Source organism: Oncorhynchus nerka, linkage group LG1 (genome assembly GCF_034236695.1).
Source record: "Oncorhynchus nerka isolate Pitt River linkage group LG1, Oner_Uvic_2.0, whole genome shotgun sequence".
NCBI classification, from domain to species: domain Eukaryota; kingdom Metazoa; phylum Chordata; class Actinopteri; order Salmoniformes; family Salmonidae; genus Oncorhynchus; species Oncorhynchus nerka.
The window spans coordinates 9910769-9937310 of NC_088396.1; the positions used below are offsets into that span (position 1 = coordinate 9910769).

The window sequence follows — 26542 nt, forward strand, 5'->3', positions numbered from 1 at the left end:
GAGCTGGAGGGAGTGGCTGTACAGAAGGGGCTGAAGTTCACCGGCACAAGCAGCAGGTGGAAGAGTGAGAGAGAGTGTGAGAAACCCTGATGCACTGACTCTGTCAAGGAGACGCACGCCCTTCACCTGACTGAGGTAGTTTTTTTTTTTGATGGGTGAATGTTCGTTGTTTTCTTGTGTTTGTAGGGGGTTGTGGTGCATGGTGCAGGTGTGAACAGGCTTTGATTTCGTGAGAGGGTTGTTTAGTGAGCCAGCTGAGCGAGAGCTGGTGTAAAACCCGTGTTTGCGTGAATGCATAAGTGTGTCGGTTTCTGGAAGCCTGTGTGCATGTGTGCACTGTTTGTGTGGCCCTGCTTGCATTGTTTCTATGTTGTGTATCTGTATGAGCCTACTGTGTGGGTGTGTGTGACGTGTATGCAATTACAGGTCATTATAAAGCTGAGGGGATACGCATAGTACGTATGGCCCTGCTTGCATTGTTTATGTGTTGTGTCTTTACTGTTTGTCCATAGAGGTCTTTTGGTAACCTGCCTTGCTCTGAATTTTCCAATGACGTCTCTCCTCTCTAACCAGCAAGGTTTCTCGGGGGCTCTTTATGTTGAGTTGCTGCATGACTTCAAGGGAACAAAAGTCTGAGCCATTAGTGGAACAAACAGCTCCCTACTGTACCAACACATCTCCCACTTAGCATTCGCCAAATTTGAATGGTCCGTTTAGCTTGGTGAAGCACTCTGAAGGTCTCTGCAGAGCCCACCCATTCGTCATTTGACATGGTGGTCCAAATATCACCAAGTGAGGCCATAGTTGTCCGATCCTCTGGACAGTGGATAGACAAAGAGGCCAGTGAACGAGGAGGCAGGACATTAGAGAAGAGAGTGGGTGGCTCAGGGAAGGGGCCTCCATGATAAAGAGAAGGCTTCAGTAATGGCCTGCATTCGATATCTGGTTCAGCTGTAGTTCAAACTGTGTGTGTGTGCGTGCAATTACAGGTCATTTCAAAGCTACGAGGAACTGCGAGAGTTAATCACTTGTGCATTCCAAGAGTTTGGCTTGAGTGTTGGTAGAATTCACTTAATCTGAAAATCAGGGAGCTTTTAATCTCTAGACTATTATCCAGAGAGCTCTGGCTGAGGTTAAACCAGTACAATGTGGCACAACTACAACCTACATAAAACCAACAGAGGAAAGAGAACACATACTACAACCTATAGACAACCATAATACAAGTTACCAAAAGAGGAAAAATGGCACATACAGGATCATATGTATTTTGCTTCCCTTTACTGTCTAAATCCACAGAGAGACCCCTACTACATAGAAACAACCACAACTGACAAAAAAACAAAACTACCATGCAACTTCATTGTTACTGAATAGAAACTTAACTTATCAGGTTCAGTTTGAAAGTAATTGATGACCAAAGCCAACTCAAACACAATACATCTAGCTCTCTGTGGTATTCACCATGCAATTGTGTTCTAAAAATATGCACATCTAGTACTTTCTTCAAAGAATTCAACACAAGACCTTACAGTGAAATTAACAATAATTTCCATATACAGTGCATTTGGAAAGTATTCAGAAAATGCATTTAAATAAATAAAAATCCTCATCAATCTACACACAATACCCCATAATGACAAAGCGAAACAGGTTTTTAGATTATTTTAAAAACAGAAATACCTTATTTACATTACTCAGACCCTTTGCTATGAGACTTGAAATAGAGCTCAGGTGCACCCTGTTTCAATTGATCATCCTTGAGATGTTTTGACAACTTGATTGAAGTCCCCCTGTGGTAAATTAAATTGATTGGACATGATTTGGAAAGGCAAGATTCAAGATTCTCTGGTCTGATGAAACTGAGATTGAACTCTTTGGCCTGAATGCAAAGAGTCATGTCTGGAGGAAACCTGGCACCATCCCTACGGTGAAGCATGGTGGTGGCAGCATCATGCTGTGAGGATGTTTTCAGAGGCAGGGAGACTAGTCAGGAACGAGGGAAAGATGAACGGACAAAGTACAGAGGGATCCTTTATGAAAACCTGTTACAGAGCCAAGACAAGGCAGGAGGGGCTTCGGGACAAGTCTCTGAATGTCCTTGAGTGGCCCAGCTAGAGCCCGGACTTGAACCCGATCGAACATCTCTGGAGAGACCTGAAAATAGCTGTGCAGGGACTCTCCCCATCCAACCTGACAGATCTGCAGAGAATAATGGGAGAAATTCCCCAAATACATGTGTGCCAAGGATGTAGCGTCATACCCAAGAAGACTCAAGGCTTTAATTGCTGCCAAAGGTGCTTCAACAAAGTACTGAGTAAAGGATCTGAATACTTATGTAGATGTGATATTTAAGTTTTTTATTTTCAATACATTTGCTAACATTTCTACAACCCTGTTTTTGCTTTGTCATTATGGGGTATTGTGTGTAGATTGATGGGGGAAAACAATCTAATCCATTTTAGAATAAGGATGTAACATAACAAAATGTGAAAAAAGTCAAGGGGTCTTAATACTTTCCGAGTGCACTGTAAATACCTGGTAATTGTCTGTACCATGAAATTAAGTGTTAGGCTAAATGTATATTCTCCAAACACACAAGGGCAGGAGGGAAAAGAAGTACCGCAAGTGTCACAGCTGTTGGAAGGAGCAGACCAAGGTGCAGCGTGGTAAGCGTACATTTTCTTTATTAATCCAAATGACGCCAAACAAAACTATAAACACTACAAAAACAAACCATGAAGCTCAACCGCAAAGCTCGCTCTAAACAAAGTCAACCTCCCACAAACACAGGTGGGGAAAAGGGTACCTAAGTATGGTTCCCAATCAGAGACAACGATAGACAGCTGTCCCTGATTGAGAACCATACTCGGCCAACTACAAAGAAATAGAAAACATAGAATGCCCACCCCAACTCACACCATGACCAGACAAAAATAGAGACATAAAAGGGATCTCTAAGGTCAGGGCGTGACAACAAGTGAACATGAGGAGGCCAAACACAATAAGACATCTATAGACTAAGGACAATTCCACAGAAACAGAATGACAATGAGACTCCAGTTTTTCACTTTAAAAGTACACCAAACAAAAAACATTGATTGCAAAGTTAAACAAACCAACTCTATTTCCCACTTTTAACAATTTCCACTGAAAATTTTACAAAAACACATTTACTCGAAGAACTGTGCAGGAGTAAATCTTGGTAACAGAATGTAGGTAAAATCTCCCTCAGGTTTTGTGACCACGTTTTTTAAAAACTCTGTTATATCTACTTTGAATTAAGAACGGGGTGTCAGCTATGATATGACACCTTGAGTAAAAGGTATGTTTAAATTCTAATTGAAGTACAGTAATAAAAGTGGTTTAACATCCGGTACAGACTGACATCATGGGTCCCCGAATTGTACTATACAGAAATGCATAATTCTCTTCATGGTTATGTATCCTGAGTAGGTACACAAAGGTAGAAAACTTTAATATCCTCCTTTGCATGTTTGGGTATGATTCTACACACTGGCTATTATTCTAATGAGCTCTGCCCCCAAACAAGACCACATTTGGTTTAGTCCAGACCAAATCTCTACCAATCATAGACTATGTTTCACAAGTTTGGACATCCCAGCACAGTAGAGTGGAGTCCAGTACAGTATAGTACAGTACAATACAGTAAATTATACTGTACTCTACTCTAGTGTGCTCTAAGGTACTCAATGACTGTTTATGAATGGACAAAGCCATCGATCACGTAACATCCTTCATTCCTATGTGAAGATTCAATGGAGCATTTGAAGCCAAGGATGTCAGTTAAGGTGGTGTTTCATGGGTACATAACATGCACAGTTTGAGCTACTTCAAGAAGTGACGTTGCAGGGTAGCTCAGTGCTGCCCCTTCTCATTGAATATCTCAAGTTGAAGGCCGACCAGAGTACTGCAGGCTGCCATTAGCAACTAAACTATCCTAACTTCTTCTGTGTGCGATTTTAAAATAATCAGTTCGAGGACATACATCTGCTGTAATAGAAGCAATTATTGGTTCCTTGATTGTCTCCTAAATATACATATATTTTTTACACAAAGATCGACATTTTCCAAGTCACTATAATGGGGAATCCTGTTGTCTGCAAAGAATACCTGCAGTACCACGGGTCGGCCTTGAACTTCGTGGCTTCGATGAGAGGGGTCAGTGTTCTTACCTGACTGTACTGCACTAAACTTTACTCTAGTGTTCTGTTCTGTACTGTTCTGTATTGTTACTGACTTCTACTCTACTTGACAAAATGTCAACCACTTTTCAACATCCATTGACGTCCGGTGTCGGTCGGTGCTCAGTGGGTGAGAGGGCTGGTTACAGTACAAGGAAAAAGAGGGGGCTCATGGGTAGGTGTCAGTAAGAGCCGGGAGAGGTGACATTAACTGGAGAGAGAGAGAGAGAAGAGAGGCAGAGAGACAAAAGGAGGGGTTGTCCAGAATGTTTTCACACTTTCTTTGACCACCAGATGACAGGAAGCGAAAGAAAACAGTTATGAGCTGAACATAACAGTTATGAGCTGAACAGTGGAACAGTGGCCAGTGGAAAGGAGGACAGTAGCACTAGACCCAACTGTGGTTTGTGACTACTATGAATTTTCATTGTAGCTAATTCATGCTGCTATTCTGTTCCTCATTTTTCTGTCATTCTGTTACCGGTTTGGTAACAGAATTAAATGTTTTAATCCGTTAATAAATTACAAACCAAATTGTTATCAGTAAAATGAGGGAGAGAAATGGAAAATATCTTAAAGATATGTGGCTTTTTGGTAAAGTTTTTGTGCTCTATTTGTTGTGCTCCTATGAGCTTTTTACATGTGAATGCCCATAAACATTGTGGGGTCTAGGAACAAGGTCGCTCGTCACTAGATAAGAGAAGGCACACACCTGTATGCATATCACCTCTCTCTTTCCATATATGGAGGGAGGGAGAGAGGGAGAGAGAGCGCAAAGTTCAGGTGCTGTAAATCGCATGGTGAGATGTACAGGTAGTCTGCTGCTGCCTGCTAGATCCTGACACATCTCGCCCTCTCCTCTCCACTCCTGTTCCCTCCACATCAGGTGAGTCCGTTGTACAAAGTAACAAGCTAACAGTCGGTTTCTGTGTGTTTTCGCAAAGACGTCATGTAGAAAAGGGGCATTTATGCGGTATGAGCTCTATTGATGTGGACAATTAAGGACGAATGATGTCTTGGTCATTGTGGAACCATGGGAGGTTAGCCAGGGAAAATGGACCTATCAGATGTAGATATTAGCTAAAGTAGTAGAAATGTCTGCCTGCAAATGTATTGATATTGGTTATAGGAGAATCATTTATTTGAATGGAAATGGGATTTGTTTGAACAGTATATTGTTACAACAATATGTCTAAAATAAGCCAAATCAAACAGGGTAGTTTTGAGATATTAATATTTTAAATGTCATTTATACTCCTTAATTTAATGAATCTGAAATTTGCATTACAGAATCTAGACATACTCCATATTTGAGAGAACACTATAAAGAGTATAATGACATCAAGATGTTGTCTGTATGGTTGACAGATTAATAGGGTTTTACAGGGGAGGCATGTATAGGTCTAAAAAATGTCGTCATGATTTTCAATACAAAATGTGTGATGCTTCCTCCCAATGAAGTTCCTATGTGAGAATTCATAGCGGTGGGAAGTAGTGGTGCTGAGGGAGCTGCAGCTCCCCCTGATAAATCAGAATAAAGAAATTACAAAACACAATTTTACAAAAATCAACAACAACAAAAATGATGTATATGGGCCTTTATTACACCTGTATGAGCGGACAAAAATAGTTGCCAGTAGCACGGGGATAAAGAAAATGTCTTGGCACCCCCATCTCTAAACATTGGCTTGACGCTAGGCAATATTTCCTATACTTACAGAAGGCAAATGTTGATATTAGTTGGCAAGGGTCTTATTACAACATTATTGTGTTTTGATGTACACTATATATACAAATGTATGTGGACACCCATTGAAATTAGTAGATTTGGCTATTTCAGCCACACCCGTTGCTGACTAGTGTTTAAAATCGAGCACAACAGACCATGAAATCTCCATAGACGAACATCGGCAGTAGAATGGCCTTACTGAAGAGCTCATTGACTTTCAACATTCCACCGTCATAGGATGCCACCTTTCCAACAAGTCAGTTCGTCAAATTTATACCCTGCTAGAGCTGCCCCAGTCAACTGTAAGTGTTGTTATTGTGAAGTGGAAACGTCTAGGAGCGACAACGGCTCAGCTGCGAAGTGGTAGGCCACACAAGCTCACAGAATGGGACCGCTGAGTGCTGAAACACTCACTACCGAGTTCCAAACTGCCCCTGGAAGCAATGTCAGCACAAGAATGGTTCAGCAAGAGCTTCATGAAATGTGTTTTCAGCCGCACACAAGCCTAAAATCACCATGCGCAATGCCAAGCGTCAGCTGGAGTGGTGTGAAGCTTGCCACCATTGGACTCTAGAGCAGTGGAAACGCGTTCTCTGGAGTGATGAATCACGCTTCACCATCTGGCAGTCTGAAGGATTAATCTGCGTTTGGAGGATGCCAGGAGAATGCTAACAGCCCCAATGCATTGTGCCAACTGTAAAGTTTGGTGGATGAGGAATAATGGTCTGGGCCCGTAGTTCCAGTGAAGGGAAATCTTAACGCTACAGCATACAATGACAAACATACATACATACAATGACATTCTAAACGATTCCAACTTTGTGGCAGTTTGGGGAAGGATATTTCCTGTTTCAGCATGACAATGGCCCCATGCACAAAGCGAGGTCCATACAGAAATGGTTTGTCAAGATCGGTGTGGAAGAACTTGACTGGCCTGTGCAGAGCCCTGACCTCAACCCCATCATACCCCTTTGGAATGAATTGTAACGCCGACTGCGAGCCAGGCCTAATCGCCCAACATCAGCACCCGACCTCACTAATGCTCTTGTGGCTGAATGGAAGCAAGTCTCCACAACAATACTGCAACATCTAGTGGAAAGCCTTCCCAGAAGAGTGGAGGCTGTTATTGCAGCAAAGGGATGGACCAACTCCATATTAATGCCCATGATTTTGGAATGATTTTGGAATGAGATGTTTGACAAACATACTTTGTCCACATACTTTTGGTCATATAGTGTATTTCTAATCCCTTTTAAGACTTTTTATGTTAGATGTATTGTAAGACCCCTTTCCCATATTTGACCAGAAATCTAAGCATTTGCTTATTCCTTATTTTCAGGATGGAAAATAGTTGAAAAATGTATATACCTTAATTACTCAAAATGATAGACTCTTAGCCTTCATTTTACACCAAAGTTGATATGCTCCTATAAACTTCACATGTTAGTGCTCATGGGTCTTTTTACATGGTACACACTGTGGGGTCTAGGAACAAGGTCGCTCGTAACTAGATAAGAGAAGGCACACACACCTGTATGCATATCACCTCTGTTTGCCATATATGGTCACTAAAGTAATCGACAATCAAAAGTGTGCGTGTGTGTGCGTGCATGTGTGTGTGTGTGTGTGCGTTAGAGAGAGATGTTAGAGAGAGAGAGAGAGACAAAGTTCAGGTGCTATAAATGGGTTGGTGAGATGGGCAGGTAGTGACACATCTCACCCTCTCCTCTCCACTCCACTCCTGGTCCCTTCACATCCGGTGAGTCCTTTGTACAACGTACCGTTGAAACCGTTTCTGTGTGTTTTCGCAAATATGTGATGTAGCAAATGGGAGTTCATGTGGAATGAGCAAATGGGTGTTTATGTGGAATGAGCAAATGGGAGTTTATGTGGAATGAGCAAATGGGTGTTTATGTGGAATGAGCAAATGGGTGTTTATGTGGAATGAGCAAATTGGTGTTTATGTGGAATGAGCAAATGGGTGTTTATGTGGAATGAGCAAATGGGTGTTTATGTGGAATGAGCAAATGGGTGTTTATGTGGAATGAGCAAATGGGTGTTTATGTGGAATGAGCAAATGGGTGTTTATGTGGAATGAGCAAATGGGTGTTTATGTGGAATGAGCTCTGTGTTGAGGTGGACATTTAAGGAGAAATGATGTCTTGGTCATTGTGGAACCTTGGGAGGTTAGCTAGGGAAAATGGCCTCAACACGTATCAGATATATAGCTATCAGCTAAAGTAGTGACATTTGCAAACATATTCATATTGATTATAGAAGAAACATTTATTTGTCTGAAAATGTGTCTGATCATGTGTATATTGTTAGTAACAATATGTCTAAAAATAAGCAAAATCAAAAAGAGTAGCATATTAATATTCATATTGTTAAGGTTGAATAAATGAATGTGAAATTTGTTATACAGAATCTAGACATACTCCATATTTGAGAGAACACTATAAGGAGGATAATTACACCGAAATGTTTTCTGTATCATGTACAGTTCACAGATCATAGGGTTTTACAGGAGGCATGTATAGGTCTAGAAAAGGCCCATTTCATCATGATTTCCAAAGAAATTGCATGTGATACATATTTAAACACCATGTTAAACATCCTTCCTCCCATTGATGATCCTATGTGAGAATTGCCCGTACAATCTGAGATACTAAAAATATTTTCCGCCCTATTATCCAATCATGACACAGGTAAGATAAGTGTCGTTGTGATGAATCATTATTGTATTACTCAACAGACCTCTGAACAGCAGCTATGGGAGGAAAAATGGTGCTGATAAGTTGACTCAAAGTTATTGTTTTATGATAAGCAAACACGCATTTATACTGTGGTTACTCTACAAGTAGAAAGGCTCATTATGAGCGCAACAGTCTTACTTATCGTCAATTTGAAATGAACATTTTGTGAACAATCACTCACTTGGTTTTATTCCATTTGACAACTTACAGAAACGAAAATCAAATAGTTTTCAATATCATGAATTTGGCTGGGATGTGCAAATCAGAGAGAGTGTTTTTGAGGACATACATACACTGCATGGCACAGAAAGGAAAGATAAGCTATAGGTTTAGCAGTGATACACTTTTAAACAATATACACACACAAACCTACATGTACAAATTACCTCGACTAACCTGTAGCCCCGCACATTGACTCGGTACCGTTACTCCCTGTATATAGCCTCATTATTGTTTTTTTATCGTGTTACTTTTTATTATTTTTTGCTTTAGTTTATTTGGTAAAAAATGTCATAACTCTTCTTGAAATGCACTGTTGGTTAAGGGCTTATAAGTAAGCAATTCCCTGTAAGATCTACACTGGGTAGACATGTGACAAATAACGTTTGATTTGATTTGAAACCAGCATGGAGCAACTACACAGTAACGAGTTGATGAAGCTGTGAATAGCCTATCATCGGTCTTTGTAATTATGAGCCTTATATTTATTATTGAATCTCCCCAGGGTGTTGGGGTGGGTCATTTGATTGGTTGACAAAACACTCAGGCTACAAAGGGCACAATGTAATAGGCCTGCTAGTCTGTTTCAGCGATGGCTGCTGTTTGGTTTAAAAGCCATATGGAGACGAGTCTGTGGTTACAAGAAACAGACAGAGTGCAAACACAGCACAATATTACTTTATGGTCCACTGCTCATAAACTGAACTGGGCTTCCATGGTCTATCAGCAGCCAGCCAACTAGCCAGCCACACAGTATGCTGTTCCAGCCGGCCCTCTCATTCTCTAAATGAAGATTCTATTAATCGGGAGAAATAGTTCTGTTTAGTGGATGTTTTGCTCCTATATGTTGTTGGGGACTATCGCTACTTGATATTCAATTAAAGCCTTTTCACAGTGGACATTTGAATAAGATTAGCCTACTCTGTGTCCGAGAAACCAGTCCTAAAGGTTTAACGCCTTGACAAGACTACAGTTCTCTATCTCTCCCTTAGATTGATCGAGAAATTATATTAGCATTATCATAAAAACTTGGCTTCGCCTCAGCAGCAAAATGTACCAACTAAATGACAAGCCATAAATGTGTCAATCCCTGTATTTACAGCATGCTGTACAATGGAATGGACCACGAAATTAAGCACAAGTTAGACACATATCTATTCATAATTCTGTCAGGTCCTCGATACAAATAAGGCATGAGACCATGATGCAAAAGTTGACATTCAGCTATCTGTCAATATATACCAATATAGCAGTATAACTGTAGACACTGTAGTAAGGCACCATGTGTTTTGACACTCAGAAAATTGGAGACTGCTGTGTTTAAGACTGTGGTAACAATTGGGAGGTACTGAGACATTCACTTCCTGCTTCGTGGCAGCTGTTTACGCTCCCCCTGCAATGGTGGCTTCAAAATATGTTGTTCCTTTTGTGTAGTACAATGAGCACAGACTTAGACACTCTTGAGCAGTATACTCCCGTTACCATTCTATGACCTGAGATAGGAAATACTCTACTGAGGTCACATCCAGTAAGGCAGTACGGTCTGGTACGGCATGCCGGCAAAATAAATAGTGGGGGTATGGCATACCGGTAAAGCATGATTAAAACAAAATAATTAAAGCAAAATGCCAAGAAAACTGTAGGCTATTACACTATTATGTATCATTGCCGCATGAAAAATGAGCAAATGGGATTGAAAATGTGTAGTATAACTTATGCTCCAAAATGTGATGTGGTTCTACGAGAACACTCACACTTTGCCAAGGCAGGGAGAGATGAGTGGCAGACAGCAGTAGACGTACTGTATAAATTCTGGCCTAATGACAATTGCCAAATGCCGTTACACTTTTTGGTGTTTTGTGTAACAGATGTCTTTTTCCATTCACCACTGTTTGGAGTCTGGAAATATGTTGCGAGTGGATGAACATGTGCGGTTGGCCTAGTAAAGGAGCTCTTTGAAGTGATTGTTTGACAATCAGATGACAACATCAAGACTGGTTGTGTTTATGCCACAGTAAAAGGTCATATATTTTAATAGTTAAATGAGACATCTTTACGGCTTGGCCCACAGAGATCCTATTGAATCAATGGGGATTCTGTATGGAATTCTATGATAACCCAACACTAAACAATACATTAATTGCACTATAACAGTGACAAATGGTGCCCACAAACTGTTAGGGCCTACATAAAGCTGACCCAACAGCAGTCCCAACACCTTACCACTGCTACACCTGGCTTTCAACGGAGCCTTGTCTGGCAGCGAAACAGTTAATTCAGCCTCATTTATTGCCTTTAAAAGAATCTAAGCTGATATGGCTGACTTGCTTGAACAAATGTGGTTTCTACTGATGAATGCGATGTACAAAATATGGCATAAGGGGACGACAAGCGGATAAGAGGCCATCCGTAATTCCGATTAAGACATTAATGAGCGAACGTCGTCAATATAACTGTTTGTTCAGCACTTTTGAAATGTACAGCGACAGAATTCAGAACATGGGCAGTTCTTACAGTGTACTCCCTGTACAACAAGTCAGAACCGTAGGATAAATAAAGGGGGCATATAAACAGACAATGAAAGCTCTTACAACATTAAATGATTACATTTCTCTAAAACAGGTTATAGGCTACAGTACATGTGCACCACCAAGTTAGAACAGTAGGTGAAATTAAGAGGTGAAAATAGACGTCAAATAACACAATTCTATTATAGAATGTTGCGTTTGCTGAATTTTCACGTGCAAGCCAAGTGCCACCACTACTATCAGTGGCACTGTCAAAGCTGTACAAAAAAAAGTTGGCAAACAAGCACACGGCCACAAACTATGTGTTTGCAAAACCGCGTTGGTGAAAGTAGACCAAATTATTAGGTTGAGGCACATGAGCTACTAACAGCGTATTACATAACATACACTTAGTATTACTTTCTTAGCTACAGTATACATGTCTCCCTGGCATATTACATTGTTTATGCAGCAGCATTCAAGACATTTTTGGACTCGCGGCAGTTCTTTGTGGGCAAATTTTGTCATGAAACTTTGTCATTAGTCCGGCATACTCTGGATTTATCGTGGGAACACTGAGAAAAAAACACACAGCCACTCCACTGAATAGCAGGCTAACATTAGTGATTGCTTTGCAATGCTTGAGGTTAGCCACTGATTCCTTCCAAACGACTCATTGTTGAAATTGCGATTTCCAGCTTGTTGTGTAATGTTTATGTTCAATGACCGATGAGCACCGATACGTTTTATCTATAATTTCTCTTCATTATTAATCTTTATATGACAAGGATTAAAAAGGAGTTGCCTGTAGATTGTCGACTTGATTCTTGATGATGACTGCTAGCTTGCTAGCTAAGACTTTGAAAGTAAGATATTAACATGATCAGTCCAATCAAAGCTACTGTGCATATAATGTGATTTGACATCATTTTATCTGTGGCCAATGACCTTGAGCCTTCTTGAAAGGGCACTTGTAATATAACTCTATGGCAGGACCCATAGGGCTGAAATTCTGGATGTCTACCTTTACTAAGGACTTAAACTTGGGGATGACGTACTGTCCCCATGAGTGACAGAAAACTGAACCATTCAAGGCGCAATGCTCATATTTTCTGCTGGCTCGCCCCACCACAGAAAGCACTGAGCTAGGCTGAAACACCTGCATTTTGGAGCTGCCTTACTCAAGAAAACAAAAAAGAGACCATGTGTGTATGCAGCTTTATTAACTGAATTATATATATACTTTTTTATACATTGTTTTCAAACTAATATAAGATATGTATTAATGCCAAAATAATGACTGAAAAACAGACAAGCCACCCCCCCAAAAGAAAAAAATACATTTATTTATTTATTTTTCAAAAAATGTGGGGCTCAAAACAGGTGGAATTCTGATTAGGCCCACACACAAGCGTGTGCACACAAAGGACATCCAATACAAGGAATACATTGAATCTACTTTCACCCCTGTCACATCATTGACTCTGCCAATGATCAACTCATTGACTTATGGATCAGCTCCTCCCCTTAGCCAGTCATGTGAGGTAGCAGAGCAAGATAACACTAGGCAACAGTACAGATTATAGAGTTTGTGTCTGTTTTGATGATGTTTTTCGGTATTCCAAGCCCTTTGAATCATTGTCTGAAATACTATTGAACATGTAAACAACAGAATATGAATAGGTTAGCTTCATTAATAAATAGTGAATGACCACTAACTCACTCACTCACCCCCCCCTTCCCTCTAGGTATCTTCTCCAAGCTGAATCTGGCACCATGCCACAGATCGAGGTCAAAACCCAAGTTGCAAAAGTCCTCAATAAAACCACGCCAGGGCTGCAGATATGGAGGATAGAGGTGAGAGAACAGCACATATTTCCTTTGTCATCACTACATAATGAATATGCCGAACATGTAAATAACAATTTAGGTTCATTATCAAACTTTTTCACACAATGAAATGAAATGCAATTGAACTGGTTCCAATTTTCCAATTGGTCAGGCCTTGGAGATGGTGCCCTTCCCTTCTAAAGCATATGGAAATTTCTATGAAGGAGACAGCTATATCATTCTATACGTAAGTAATCAATGCACCGGTATGATGCACCCAAAATAATACATACAGTGACATCCCAGTAACATCATGTCTCTCTCTGTCTGATCTCGTAGACCAATAAGATGAACAGCTCATTCACCTACGACATCCACTTTTGGCTCGGAAAGGACACCTCCAACGACGAGCAGGGGGCGGCGGCCATCTACACCACCATGATGGACGAGCACCTGGGGGGTGTGGCTGTGCAGCACCGCGAGGCGCAGGGCTATGAGAGCGACACCTTCCGCGGATACTTCAAACAGGGCATCATGTGAGCTACGTAGTCCACACCCTACACCTGCCTACTGCATGGAAAGAAAAGGAACAACTCTGATACAATGATTCCCATTGAACACAGACAAATTAGCAGCAGCTCACATGTATCCAATGCAACGTCACTATTTACACTAGAGACAAGCAACTTGAGTTCCTCCAACTCATCACTCAAATAAGCCACCATGTTGGCTTAACCTCAAAGTAACACACCCAAACACCCATAAAAAGAAATATACCCAACACCCACACACAGTGTAGTGGCACTGTCAATGAGCACAATACCAAAAAGCCTCAAACCAAGATATTTGGAATGATTATGGCGCCATGAAAGACAGTGGCAAGAGAAACACCTAGTTGATATACAAGAGGTGACAATAGGAGGAACCAGAATCCTGAGAAAAAAGGTAGGTACTGGTATTTCTGTAGCCATCATCGGTTTTGTGCTGTAAATCATAGTGAAATTATATCACCTCCCCCTCTCTACAGCAAAAGGCCATTTCCCCTTGTGGTGACGTACCTAACATGTAATGGTTTTCAGAAGCATCAGAGGTGTATTCACTAGGAAACGAGTAGAGACAAACAGGCTGAAACAGGAAGGGATCTACCTGAAGATGTCCAATAAGAAAAACACATTTTTGTTTCAAAACCTTTTGCTGAAATTTGCGCTAATGAATACAATCCTGGTAATTGCCAAATAACAACAGAAATGGTTTCAGACCATCATTCATGGCTGTCATCTGACAACATTTCTTGTGCATGTTTTTCTGCAGCTACAAGAAGGGCGGTGTGGCATCTGGGATGAAGCAGGTGGAGACCAACACCTACAACATCCGTCGCCTGCTCCATGTCAAGGGAAAAAAGCATGTGGTGGCTGGAGAGGTGAGAAAGCTCAAGCCAACGTGACCCTTGTGGAATATACTGCCTTCACAGCCTCTGCTCTGCCCCTGACTAGGATGTCTACTTCAGTTACTATATTTTCTTCTTCAATTTGACTTGACTAGAAACAGCTCAACCGGTGCATGTCACTTCCTTTTCTGCCTCGGAACAAATGCAAAACACTTCATGTACAGCGGATTGAATTTAAATTCAAGTGCATCAATTATTAGTCACATTTGCTGCGCCACTGGCTACCGTGTAGCTCCTCACTGACATAATCACAAGAAAGCCTATCAAGAAATTACACTGACGTGCCTTATCCATTACAAAATTTCCATGGTTAAAGGTTGACTCAGCCAAATGACATTACGACAAGCAGCATCTGAGATATTGAGATGAGCGAGATGCAACACTTAGCGCTCACATGGTCACAAGCAGTATCTGTGCATGCGCACGATTCGCTTCATGCTGTGTACAGCAGGACAAAAACAGCAGAGAAGTTGAGCCTATTAGTTGTTTTCGGAAATTGACCCATTATGCTGTTTATTTTCTGCATCTATGTCATATCGCTGAGTCTACCTTCAATGTTCAACTCAGACATACTACTAATTGTGAAAGCTGAGTAGAATAAGGAAGATATTGTTAACCCAACGAGTACCCCATAATGCCGGTGCGTTTTAGACTTCTAACCCCTTTTTCCAAAAAAATGTAGCTACAGACTTCTGGGTTGTACCATTGGATTAGTCTAGTTCATCTGCATCCACAGATACCAACCATTCTGTGTGATTAACGGGGGCTGTGCTAGAGTGGTGTTTGTGAGACAAGGGAGTATTCCAAAGGGTCCCGGTGCCAGGTCTTTTTACAGAAACATCTGTGTCCAAATGATTGGAGCTACAAACTATTAAAATCTATCTATAAAAAGCTGAGACTCCCACGGATATTCTACGATGCTTACGTGCGACACAAGAGTCTTTAGAAGATAAGGTTTCTACATAAAATATCATAGGAAATCCCAGGACATAATGTCTGTAATACTGTAATAATCTCACAAAGTCACTGTCACAAACTCCAAACTCCATACAGTTGTCACTGAAGGGGGGTGAGAAGGATTACTTTATCCTATCCTAGGTATTCCTTAAAGAGGTGGGGTTTCAGGTGTCTCCGGAAGGTGGTGATTGACTCCGCTGTCCTGGCGTCGTGAGGGAGTTTGTTCCACCATTGGGGGCCAGAGCAGCGAACAGTTTTGACTGGGCTGAGCGGGAACTGTACTTCCTCAGTGGTAGGGAGGCGAGCAGGCCAGAGGTGGATGAACGCAGTGCCCTTGTTTGGGTGTAGGGCCTGATCAGAGCCTGGAGGTACTGAGGTGCCGTTCCCCTCACAGCTCCGTAGGCAAGCACCATGGTCTTGTAGCGGATGCGAGCTTCAACTGGAAGCCAGTGGAGAGAGCGGAGGAGCGGGGTGACGGAGAGAACTTGGGAAGGTTGAACACCAGACGGGCTGCGGCGTTCTGGATGAGTTGTAGGGGTTTAATGGCACAGGCAGGGAGCCCAGCCAACAGCGAGTTGCAGTAATCCAGACGGGAGATGACAAGTGCCTGGATTAGGACCTGCGCCGCTTCCTGTGTGAGGCAGGGTCGTACTCTGCGGATGTTGTAGAGCATGAACCTACAGGAACGGGCCACCGCCTTGATGTTAGTTGAGAACGACAGGGTGTTGTCCAGGATCACGCCAAGGTTCTTAGCGCTCTGGGAGGAGGACACAATGGAGTTGTCAACCGTGATGGCGAGATCATGGAACGGGCAGTCCTTCCCCGGGAGGAAGAGCAGCTCCGTCTTGCCGAGGTTCAGCTTGAGGTGGTGATCCGTCATCCACACTGATATGTCTGCCAGACATGCAGAGATGCGATTCGCCACCTGGTCATCAGAGGGGGGAAAGGAGAAGATTAATTGTGTGTCGTCTGCATAGCAATGATAGGAGAGACCATGTGAGGTTATGACAGAGCCAAGTGACTTGGTGTATAGCGAGAATAGGAGAGGGCCTAGAACAGAGCCCTGGGGGACACCAGTGGTGAGAGCGCGTGGTGAGGAGACAGATTCTCGCCACACCACCTGGTAGGAGCGACCTGTCAGGTAGGACGCAATCCAAGCATGGGCCGCGCCGGAGATGCCCAACTCGGAGAGGGTGGAGAGGAGGATCTGATGGTTCACAGTATCGAAGGCAGCCGATAGGTCTAGAAGGATGAGAGCAGAGGAGAGAGAGTTAGCTTTAGCAGTGCGGAGTGCCTCCGTGATACAATTCCCAGTGAGCCAACAATTTCCCTACTTATAGCATTTATATTCATTTTTTATCCGATTTTTTTTTAATCAACATTATTATGGAATTCATCTGTGTTTTTTCCATCCCCATCAATCCCCCTTTCCATCATCATCATCCCCCTTTCCATCCCTATCAATCCCCCTTTCCATCCCTATCAATCCCCCTTTCCATCAACATCAATCCCCCTTTCCATCACCATCCATCCCCATCATCCCCCTTTCCATCACCATCCATCCCTCTTTCCATCCCCATCATCCCCCTTTCCATCATCATCAATCCCCCTTTCCATCACCATCCATCCCCATCATCCCCCTTTCCATCACCATCCATCCCTCTTTCCATCCCCATCATCCCCCTTTCCATCATCATCAATCCCCTTTCCATCACCATCCATCCCCATCATCCCCCTTTCCATCACCATCCATCCCTCTTTCCATCCCCATCATCCCCCTTTCCATCACCATCCATCCCCATCAATCCCCCTTTCCATCACCATCCATCCCTCTTTCCATCCCCATCATCCCCCTTTCCATCATCATCAATCCATCCTTGAGAACAGGTGGACATGAGCTGGAGCAGCTTCAACAAGGGGGATGTGTTCCTGCTGGACCTGGGCAACCTCATCATCCAGTGGAACGGACCCAAGAGCAACCGCATGGAAAAACTCAAGGTAAGGAGACATTTTTGACCACAGCCATAGAGATATTAAAGCAATACTACTTTAACAGAACTTTACGGGTGACATTTTCGTTGTCTAAACGCTGCGAGCAAAATGGACAGATCTCATCAGAGTTTAGTTCCTGTCTGTGCTTCAAGATTTTTTTATTTAACCAGGCAAGTCAGTTAAGAAACAATTCTTATTTACAATAACGGCCTAGGAACCGTGGGTTAACTGCCTTGTTCAGGGGCAGAACAACAGATTTTTACCTTTTTAGCTCGGGAATTCAATCTAGCAACCTTTTGGTTACAGGCCCAACACTCTAACCACTAGGCTACCTGCCACCCCAAACTGTGGAGCGGTGGTACTTTGTTTTTACTTTGGTGCATCATGAATGAGAGATAAGTGAAAGCAGGGGTTCAACCACATTGCTTTCACACCTCCAAGCATGTCAGGTCAGTGATAACCATAAGGAAGAGAAGTGAGGACGGGTGCATTTTTTAAAGTATTCAAACAATGTAGGAAGACCTCTGCCTCTAAACCTAACCCTTCCAGCATGGAAAGTGTAACAGTATAGCTTCCGTCCCTCTCCTCGCCCCTACCCGGGCTCGAACTAGGGACCCTCTGCACACAGACAACAGTCACCCACGAAGCATCGTTACCCATCGCTCCACAAAAGCCGCGGCCCTTGCAGAGCAAGTGGAACCACTACTTCAAGGTCTCAGAGTAAGTGACGTTACCGATTGAAACGCTATTAGCTCGCACCACCGCTAACCAGCTAGCCATTTCACATTGGTTACACTCAACCCCCTTTTCCGCAGCAACCAGTGATCCGGGTCACGGCACCAATGTAACAGTATAGCTTCCGTCCCTCTCCTCTCCCCTACCTGGGCTCGAACCAGGGACCCTCTGCACACAGACAACAGTCACCCACGTAGCATCGTTACCCATCGCTCCACAAAAGCCACGGCCCTTGCAGAGCAAGGGAAACCACTACTTCAAGGTCTCAGAGCAAGTGACGTCACCGATTTAAATGCTATTAGCGCGCACTACCGCTAACTAGCTAACCATTTCACATCGGTTACAACTAAGGAAGGAGTGTGGTTCCAATGGCTCAATAAGGTAGAGCGTGGTGGGTTTGATTGTAAAGTACTGCCCCTGCACTCAAGGTGCTTTGGATAAAAGCATCAGCTAAAAACTAGCATTCTAGAGCGCCCTAGTGGTGGTGGTATGATTGGTGGATATTGTCACGTTTGTTTTTCTCTGCAGGGGATGACTCTAGCCAAAGACATCCGTGACAGGGAGAGAGGGGGACGGGCACAGGTGAGCGTGGTGGAAGGGGACGACGAGAAGTCTTCAGAGGAGGCCATGAAGCTGATGAAACAGCACCTAGGAGAGACAAGACGGGACATCAGGGACTGCATCGCACCTGACGACGTCGTCGACCAAAAGCTGAAGTCCAGCGTGAAGCTCTTTCAGTGAGTGATGACCACTGACCTGACCTCAGGGATATCTATAACCTCCTTATGACCTGTCATAGACATGATAAGCTCTTATGACCTGTCATTGACATGTACCGTAGCAGATGTGAACTAGCTACTGAGAGCTAGCCATTTTTCTTACAGATTTTTTTTTTTTAAATGATGTGTAACATTCTGTTTGTTCTGTGCAGTATCTCAGATGCTGAGGGGAACCTTGTGGTGCAGGAAGTGGCAGTGAAGCCTCTGACTCAGGACCTGTTGAATCACGAGGTGATTCCCCAATCAGGGAAAGGGGAGGGGGCATGTTAAAGGAGAAGGGGTTTAAAGTGCACTTTGTTGCCACTTGTCTACTCAAGCAAAATTGTATCCAGAATTCAAAGTACAGTATTTGGGCGTGTGCTATTCAATTATATTGACTGAGCTTAAGCCTAATAAAATGATCAGGTTCATACAAGAATGAGAAGATGATAAGGATAATGATAAAGATCCTTCTGCGAAATGTGTAAGCTGAGAGAGATAAGTATGTGTAAGTTTTACACTAGTTCTGTGATGTTTTAATGAGAACTGAAAGAGAGACTATTTCGGCCCTGTGACACCAGACAGAGACAGACATGCTTCCCCTTGAGGGCCTGCATGTGGTCTCAACAGTCAAAATTAGCCAAACTTCTAATACTAATACATCTAGATTACAAGGGGTACACAGAAAATAAATCCACTGTCTGTCTGCGTCTAAGTATTTCAGTAGCCAACACTGATGTGGTTTAAAACCATGAGAAATGAAGCTCACATGAAAATTGAGGATTACAGTAACTGGTTCTTATAGTAATTGGTTCTCATTTTTAGCGCAGTGAAAATGAATCTGTTGGGATTGTTACAGACATTCTCGGTATGCCACATAATAATTGTCCCTATGTACAGAAGTTAATAATGCAGTACTGGCACTCAGGAAAACAGTAAACCTCTTTACTGGGCAGTAGAGGTATAAATAAATGTAATTTCATACATGAGACATCTAATCTATATCTACTAATTTCACAGGACTGCTTTCTGTTGGATCAAGGTGGTACGCAAATCTTTATCTGGAAAGGAAAAAAGGCTTCCAAGACAGAGCGGTCTGAGTCTTTGGATAAAGCAGAAGTGAGCCGCGCCTCGACACATATTAGTTTCACAATGGTTTTGATACCCCTTTGCTGTCCCCTATAGGCTTTTTAGGGGAATTCAGACTGACTGTTATAGGGGGTCCTAAAATATCAGACACCCTCGGTTTGTACATCCCATATAACAAATACCCAAACAAGTTAACCCTGAAAACCAGCTGAACACCTGAGACACTTATTCTGGTCCTGGATCTAAGCTCCACTCAATGATTACCCACTCTCTCTGACACCCATATATCTATAACATTCTAATGTATGAATACTTTGGTATGTTCCTAGCAAAAGAAAAAATAAACAAAGCACAGGAATTACATTCCATGTGATCCCTACCGATGTACAATTTTAATTTGAGACAGTTTGGAAAATAATCCTGCAGCAACAAGAAATGTGAACTATTATGTGGATTGTAATGAATGCAGTGATTTTAGGGGTTGATACATTTTCATCAACAAAATAGTGATCAAATTAAGATCCCACCTCTGTATTTTAAAATCTAAAATCTTGGAATTCTAGGCATACAAGAAGGCAAAGGGCTACCCTATCTCCACCTACATCGAGACGGTGAATGATGGTGCTGAGTCTGCCGTATTCAAGCAGCTTTTCCAGAGGTGGACCGTGAAGGGTCAGACTGTGGGGATGGGCACCACAAGCAGCACAGGGAAAATTGGTGAGCAAGTCACACTGGATATACACTCAATGCACAGTAAAACTCAAATGATGTCAATTAGCCTATCAGAATCTTCTAAAGCCATGACATCATTTTCTGGAATTTTCCAAGCTGTTTAAAGGCACAGTTAACTTAGTGTATGTAAACTTCTGACCCACCGAAATTGTGATCCAGTGAATTATAAGTGAAATAATCTGTCTGTAAACAATTGTTGGAAAAAATGACTTGTAATCATGCACAAAGTAGATGTCCTAACCGACTTGCCAAAACTATAGTTTGTTAACAAGAAATTTGTGGAGTGGTTGAAAAATGAGTTTTAATGACTCTAACTAACCTAAGTGTATGTAAACTTCTGACTTCAACTGTATTTCTCAACTCGACTAATGAAACTAAGCACTCAGTATTCACTGGTAAAAAAAAAAAGTGTTTTCTTGACAATGCAGCCAAGGTTGAGCAGATCAAGTTTGATGCAACTTCCATGCATGCAAGGCCTGACCTGGCTGCCCAGCAGAAAATGGTGGACGACGGAACAGGCGAAGCAGAGGTTGGTTGGTAACAAAATTCTTCTGTCACATCCTGTTATAACTAGCTTTGACACAATAATGATTCATAATCCTCCCCTTTAAACTATACATCCAATGGACACCAATATGTCCTATTTTCCTCCAACCAGGTGTGGAGGTTAGAGGACAGTGAGCTGGTGCCTGTGGACAGGAAGTGGTTGGGCCACTTCTATGGAGGCGACTGCTATCTCATCCTCTACAAATATGAAGTCAGCAACAGGAGTCACTACATGCTATACATGTGGCAGGTCAGAACACCCTGCTAGCCACCTTTCCCTGTATGACATAGCACTTTTTCTGCTTGGCAATCAAGCTTTTAGTTAATACCAGAAAATGTTGATACGAGAAGAGCTTAATTTCATGACTTAGTCTGGCTTGCTTTCTGCAACCTATGCAGATAGATAACTAGGATGTGTTTGACGTGTGCAATATAGGGTCGTCATGCGACCACGGGAGAGCTAGCTGCCTCTGCTTTCCAAGCCGTGAACATCGACCGGCAGTACAACGGGGAGCCAGTTCAGGTCCGAGTGCCCATGGGGAAAGAACCACTCCACCTCATGGCCATATTCAAGGGCAAGATGGTGGTCTATGAGGTAAGCCCTCCATGTGTTCCTTTGTCAATTACTTTTCAAGGAAATTCTTGGAATGTTTCAAATCTATAGTCTTAAAAGATTCTCATTGGAATCTCATAACGATTGTATGTAATCATTCGATTGTAATCATGGTTTGCAGGAGGGGAGCTCCAGAGTCAACTCCAAACATGTCCAGCCGGCAGTTCGTCTCTTCCACATCCACGGCACCAACGAGTTCAACACCCGCGCCATTGAAGTGCCGGCACGCTCTTCGTCCCTCAACTCCAACGACGTCTTTGTGCTCAGCACTGACACTTGCTGCTATCTGTGGTACGGAAAGGTAAGCAGCAAAAATGCCATAACCTTGTAATCCAGGTTAAGCAGAGTAACAGGTCTCCAGCTAAGCATTGATGAGGAGAGTAAAAGCAGTGGCGTCATGTCCAATGGCACGTGCCCGCTCAGATTTTCCCAGTTTTTGAAAACTTCTGATGCTAATTACGAAACTTTATTTTTCAGCCCAAATGTTATCATAATTATCTATAAAAAGATCTGTCAGCGGTATTTGGGTGGAGGGGCACAATGATTGGACCAGCCAAAAAGTACAAGGAATGTTTTTTTTGTTTTTTTAGATAAGCAAGAAATTACTAAATGTACTAAAGGTTCTTGGGTTATGATACTATATACTAGTGTGGCAGTTGTACTAAACTCCTAAGTCATAAAATATCCTAAATAATTAATGTGCATGATTAATAAAAAATTAAACAGGTATATACATATTTTTACATAGAATTAGGCGATTATGGCTCTAGATTGAAGAAAAATGATGATTCAGGTGTTTGAAAATATGCACATACTTCAGACACCCATTATTTTAGAGGGGGCACGATGTCCCTGAGTTCAAGGGCAGTACTTTACCTAGTTATGCGACAGGTATGACTCTCATCCCTTGCAGGGCTGCAGTGGCGATGAGCGAGAGATGGGCAAATCCCTGGCAGACATCATCTCCAGGAGGGAAAAACAGGTCATTGCAGAGGGCCAGGAGCCGGCTCACTTCTGGGTCAATCTCGGGGGCAAGTCCCAGTATGCCGACAGCAAGAGGTACTACACTTGATCCCTTGGTTTTATAGTTACCTAAGGGCCCTGTTCATCTGAATTCAGTTAGCAGATTTTAACTTATTTTATTAATGAACTCAGAAAAACATTGTTAACAACTGAAAATGACATCCCTTTTTTGATGCCTTCTTCCTGATCTGTCTGTGGTCTCTGCCAAGGCTTCAGGAAGAGCACACAAACATCACCCCACGTCTCTTCGAGTGCTCCAATCAGACAGGCCGCTTCCTGGCCACGGAGATCACCAACTTCAACCAGGACGACCTGGACGAAGATGACATCATGTTGCTGGACATATGGGACATGGTGAGGGCCTGTCTTTTTTAGCATTTATTTGTATTTATTAGGGATCTCCATTAGCTGCTGCCAAGGTACTCTTCCAAGGTACTCTTCCAAGGTACTCTTCCAAGGTACTCTTCCACTCTTTCATTAAGGCATTTACATCACAAATTAAACAAAAGATAAAACAGTACATCACATAACATTACACCACTACATATCTACAATAGAAAATGTATAATACCACCATACAACAATATTGCAATGAACGTGTGTGTAGAGTGAGTGTGCTAGCGTTTGTGTGCGTATGCCGTGTGTCTGTACCTGTGTGTGTGTCACTTCACAGTACCTGCTATTCCATAAAGAGTGACAATATTGTCCGCTATCATCCTCAGTAATTTTCTATCAAAGTTGTCAGATCCCGGTGGCTTGTCATTGTTCATAGACAACAAAAAAATATGTAATCACCTCTTCTGCACTCACTTAATAGAATTCAAAATTGCAATTGCTTGTCTTTCATAATGTGTTCAGTTATACTTGAATGTGTAGAATCAGCATTTGTTGCTGGCATGTCATGCCTAAGTTTGCTAATCTTGCCAATGAAAAAAAAACATTTTAAAGTAGTTGGCAATATCAGTGGGTTTTGTGATGAATGAGCCATCTGATTCAATGAATGATGGAGCTGAGTTTGCCTTTCTGCCCAACATTTCATTTAAAGTGCTCCAAAGCATTTTTACTATCACTCTTTACATCATTTATCTTTGTTTCATAGTATAGTTTCTTATTATTTTTTTCAGTTTAGTCACCTGATTTCTCAATTTGCAGTACAACTTGCCAATCGGTTGTGCCTGGAGTCCAAACTGATTTACCCTGTTTCCCCATGGTTACAGTTTGGGTTCCAGGCTACTACTGTACTGTCCTTTGGTGGCCAAAGGTCTGGTTCTTGTAAAACACAAGCCGTCCTGAGAGGACATCCTTCCTTACAAACCCTTGACCTCTTCTTACTCAGGTGTTCCTGTGGATCGGCAAGGGAGCCAATCAAATAGAGAAGGACAATGTGGTCCCCACGGCACAAGAATACCTGAAGTCCCACCCAGGGGGTCGGGATGTAGACACCCCCATCGTGATGATCAAACAGGGCTTTGAGCCTCCCACCTTCACTGGCTGGTTCCACGCCTGGGACCCACACATGTGGAGTGTATGTAGCAAGAATGAGTCATTATGAGATAATAATACACATTGTAGCAGGGTCATGTGCTTATAACAAGTCTAACAATGCATTATAACTGCATCATAATGCATTACACCTGTTGGTTTCAAGTGTTACCAAAATGTGTTTACTCGGGGCACAAAATATTGATTTAAACAAGCTGATTATTATGTCCACAGGGAGGGAAGTCCTACCAAGAATTGAAGGCTGAGCTTGGAGATGCCACTGACATCATCCAGATCGCTGTGGTGAGTGTACTCTCTCTCAAGCGCACTAACATAATCTGATTTATGAAACTGTTCTCATGTAAGCATTCTTTACAAATGCAGTGCATCTACAGTATGCAACTGGAAATGTATTAAAGTGTTAGTGTTAATCTGACTCACGGAAAACAATGTCCACCAACAGAGTTGCCGAAAGGTCTAGCCACCAGTTGACCTGGTGTTTTAACCTTGCCTAGCCATTTAGGAAAAATGATGGCATTGTCACAGAAACCAGTCAGATATGATTTTCTGCAACGGTTAAAGGAATGGTCTCTGTCTGTTTGTGGCTACAGGAGAGAACCACATCCAATTCCACTCAGAATAACTCCAAGAACACTGGAATACCACTGTTGCAACCTACCGTTCAGGCCACCTTCCCTGCAGACAAGCTGTTGAACTGCCAGACAGAGGACCTGCCCGAAGGGGTTGACCCCACCAAGAAAGAGGTAAACTACACCGTTGGAACTCCATGATTGGTCTCTCTTCAATCTGTATTTCAGAGTAGCTGCCAGCTAAATGCATGCTTATCGTTCTCACTCATCTATTGTAACATGTACTATACCATACCTTTATCTTTTCCAGGAGCATCTTTCCAATGATGACTTTGCTCTGATCCTGGGTGTGTCCAGGGTAGACTTCTACTCCATGCCCAACTGGAAGCAGCAGAATTTGAAGAAAGAGAAGGGTCTATTCTAGAAGGAGTATATCTACACCGTGGGCCTCATTTTGACAGTGTGTAATAACGGCACTGTTGTCAAATCTTCTCAAACTCTATTTCAAAAGGAGTTTGGAATGCAAGCGTTTGAAATTCTGCATCTTCAATCTGCACTGTTTTTTTTATTTTTAAATGAGCCCCACTAAAACAAAAGTATATGGAGTATTTCAGACATGGTTGACACTTTTTCTCGCTTTCAAAATGAGGCCCCTCGTGTTTTGTCATCTAGCCTTGCACTTCTACTCTTAGCCAAGAGAGTGTGTGAATGAGTGGGTCGTTCTCAAATAACTGTAAACAACATATTAAAGCGCCTTTAGGTTTAGTCTTGCAAATAATCTATGATTTGTTTTCTTGCTTCTGAAATGTCACTGTTAAAATTTAGGCAATCGAGTTATGAAGATGACATTTGTAATTGATAGAAAGGATTCTACACATTCTATTATTGGAGATTTAGCATAGGCTTCATTTGCAGCACTTTCCCCCTGAATTGCTAGTTGTGTCACAGAACTATTTCTGGATATGTAATGTGCCTGTCAGGAATTTCAAAATAAGTAGAATATGATGTTGGTTCTATACTTTATGTCCACGATTAGCCTTAATATTGAAAACATATCTGCAAAAATATATTTGCAATCTTCAGAGGACCACAAGGGCTTAGTTTATTAGTAGGTACTTTGTGTTTCATAATACACATGTTGAGATGTAACGTATCAATGAAATTATGACTGTCAAATGGAGATATCTATTGGGGTATTTTGTTTTTTGCTATGTTGGATAAGCAGATGAATACATCTCTATGAAGATCCTTCATTTGCAATGCTACAATGACAGTCAATAAAGACCCTATTCCCCAGTTTGTGTTTTCAATACCTTCAGCAAATCATAATGA

The 26542-nt window shown here is 42.2% G+C and overlaps 1 protein-coding gene across 4 annotated transcripts; it reads left to right on the forward strand.

The window, feature by feature from the left end:
• Positions 1 to 81: 81 nt before the first annotated feature.
• vil1 (villin 1) lies at positions 82 to 26506 on the forward strand. 4 transcript variants are annotated; one of them, XM_029671706.2, is made up of 20 exons: positions 82 to 135; positions 13165 to 13273; positions 13419 to 13493; positions 13586 to 13782; positions 14558 to 14666; positions 17538 to 17648; positions 18906 to 19114; positions 19309 to 19387; positions 20156 to 20254; positions 20788 to 20941; positions 21385 to 21485; positions 21615 to 21752; positions 21939 to 22097; positions 22237 to 22416; positions 23029 to 23174; positions 23348 to 23492; positions 24475 to 24663; positions 24855 to 24923; positions 25232 to 25384; positions 25521 to 26506. In XM_029671706.2, exons 2-20 carry the CDS (start codon positions 13193 to 13195, stop codon positions 25632 to 25634), a joined length of 2508 nt encoding a protein of 835 aa, XP_029527566.1. In that variant the 5' UTR covers positions 82 to 135; positions 13165 to 13192; the 3' UTR covers positions 25635 to 26506. The 4 variants fall into 4 exon arrangements, with proteins under 4 accessions (XP_029527566.1, XP_029527390.1, XP_029527304.1 ...); XM_029671530.2 differs by lacking the exon at positions 82 to 135 and adding an exon at positions 2603 to 2669; XM_029671444.1 differs by lacking the exon at positions 82 to 135 and adding an exon at positions 4990 to 5091.
• The last annotated feature ends 36 nt before the right edge of the window (positions 26507 to 26542 follow it).

What these genes read in the sequence shown, in the direction of transcription:
- vil1 (XM_029671706.2), top strand. Translation starts at nt 13,193, where the DNA reads ATGCCACAGATCGAGGTCAAAACCCAAGTTGCAAAAGTCCTCAATAAA. An exon ending in AAGCAGCACAGGGAAAATTG is followed by an intron (nt 20,942 to 21,384) that starts GTGAGCAAGTCA and finishes TTGACAATGCAG; the next exon opens with CCAAGGTTGAGCAGATCAAG. An exon ending in TGCTGGACATATGGGACATG is followed by an intron (nt 23,493 to 24,474) that starts GTGAGGGCCTGT and finishes CTTCTTACTCAG; the next exon opens with GTGTTCCTGTGGATCGGCAA.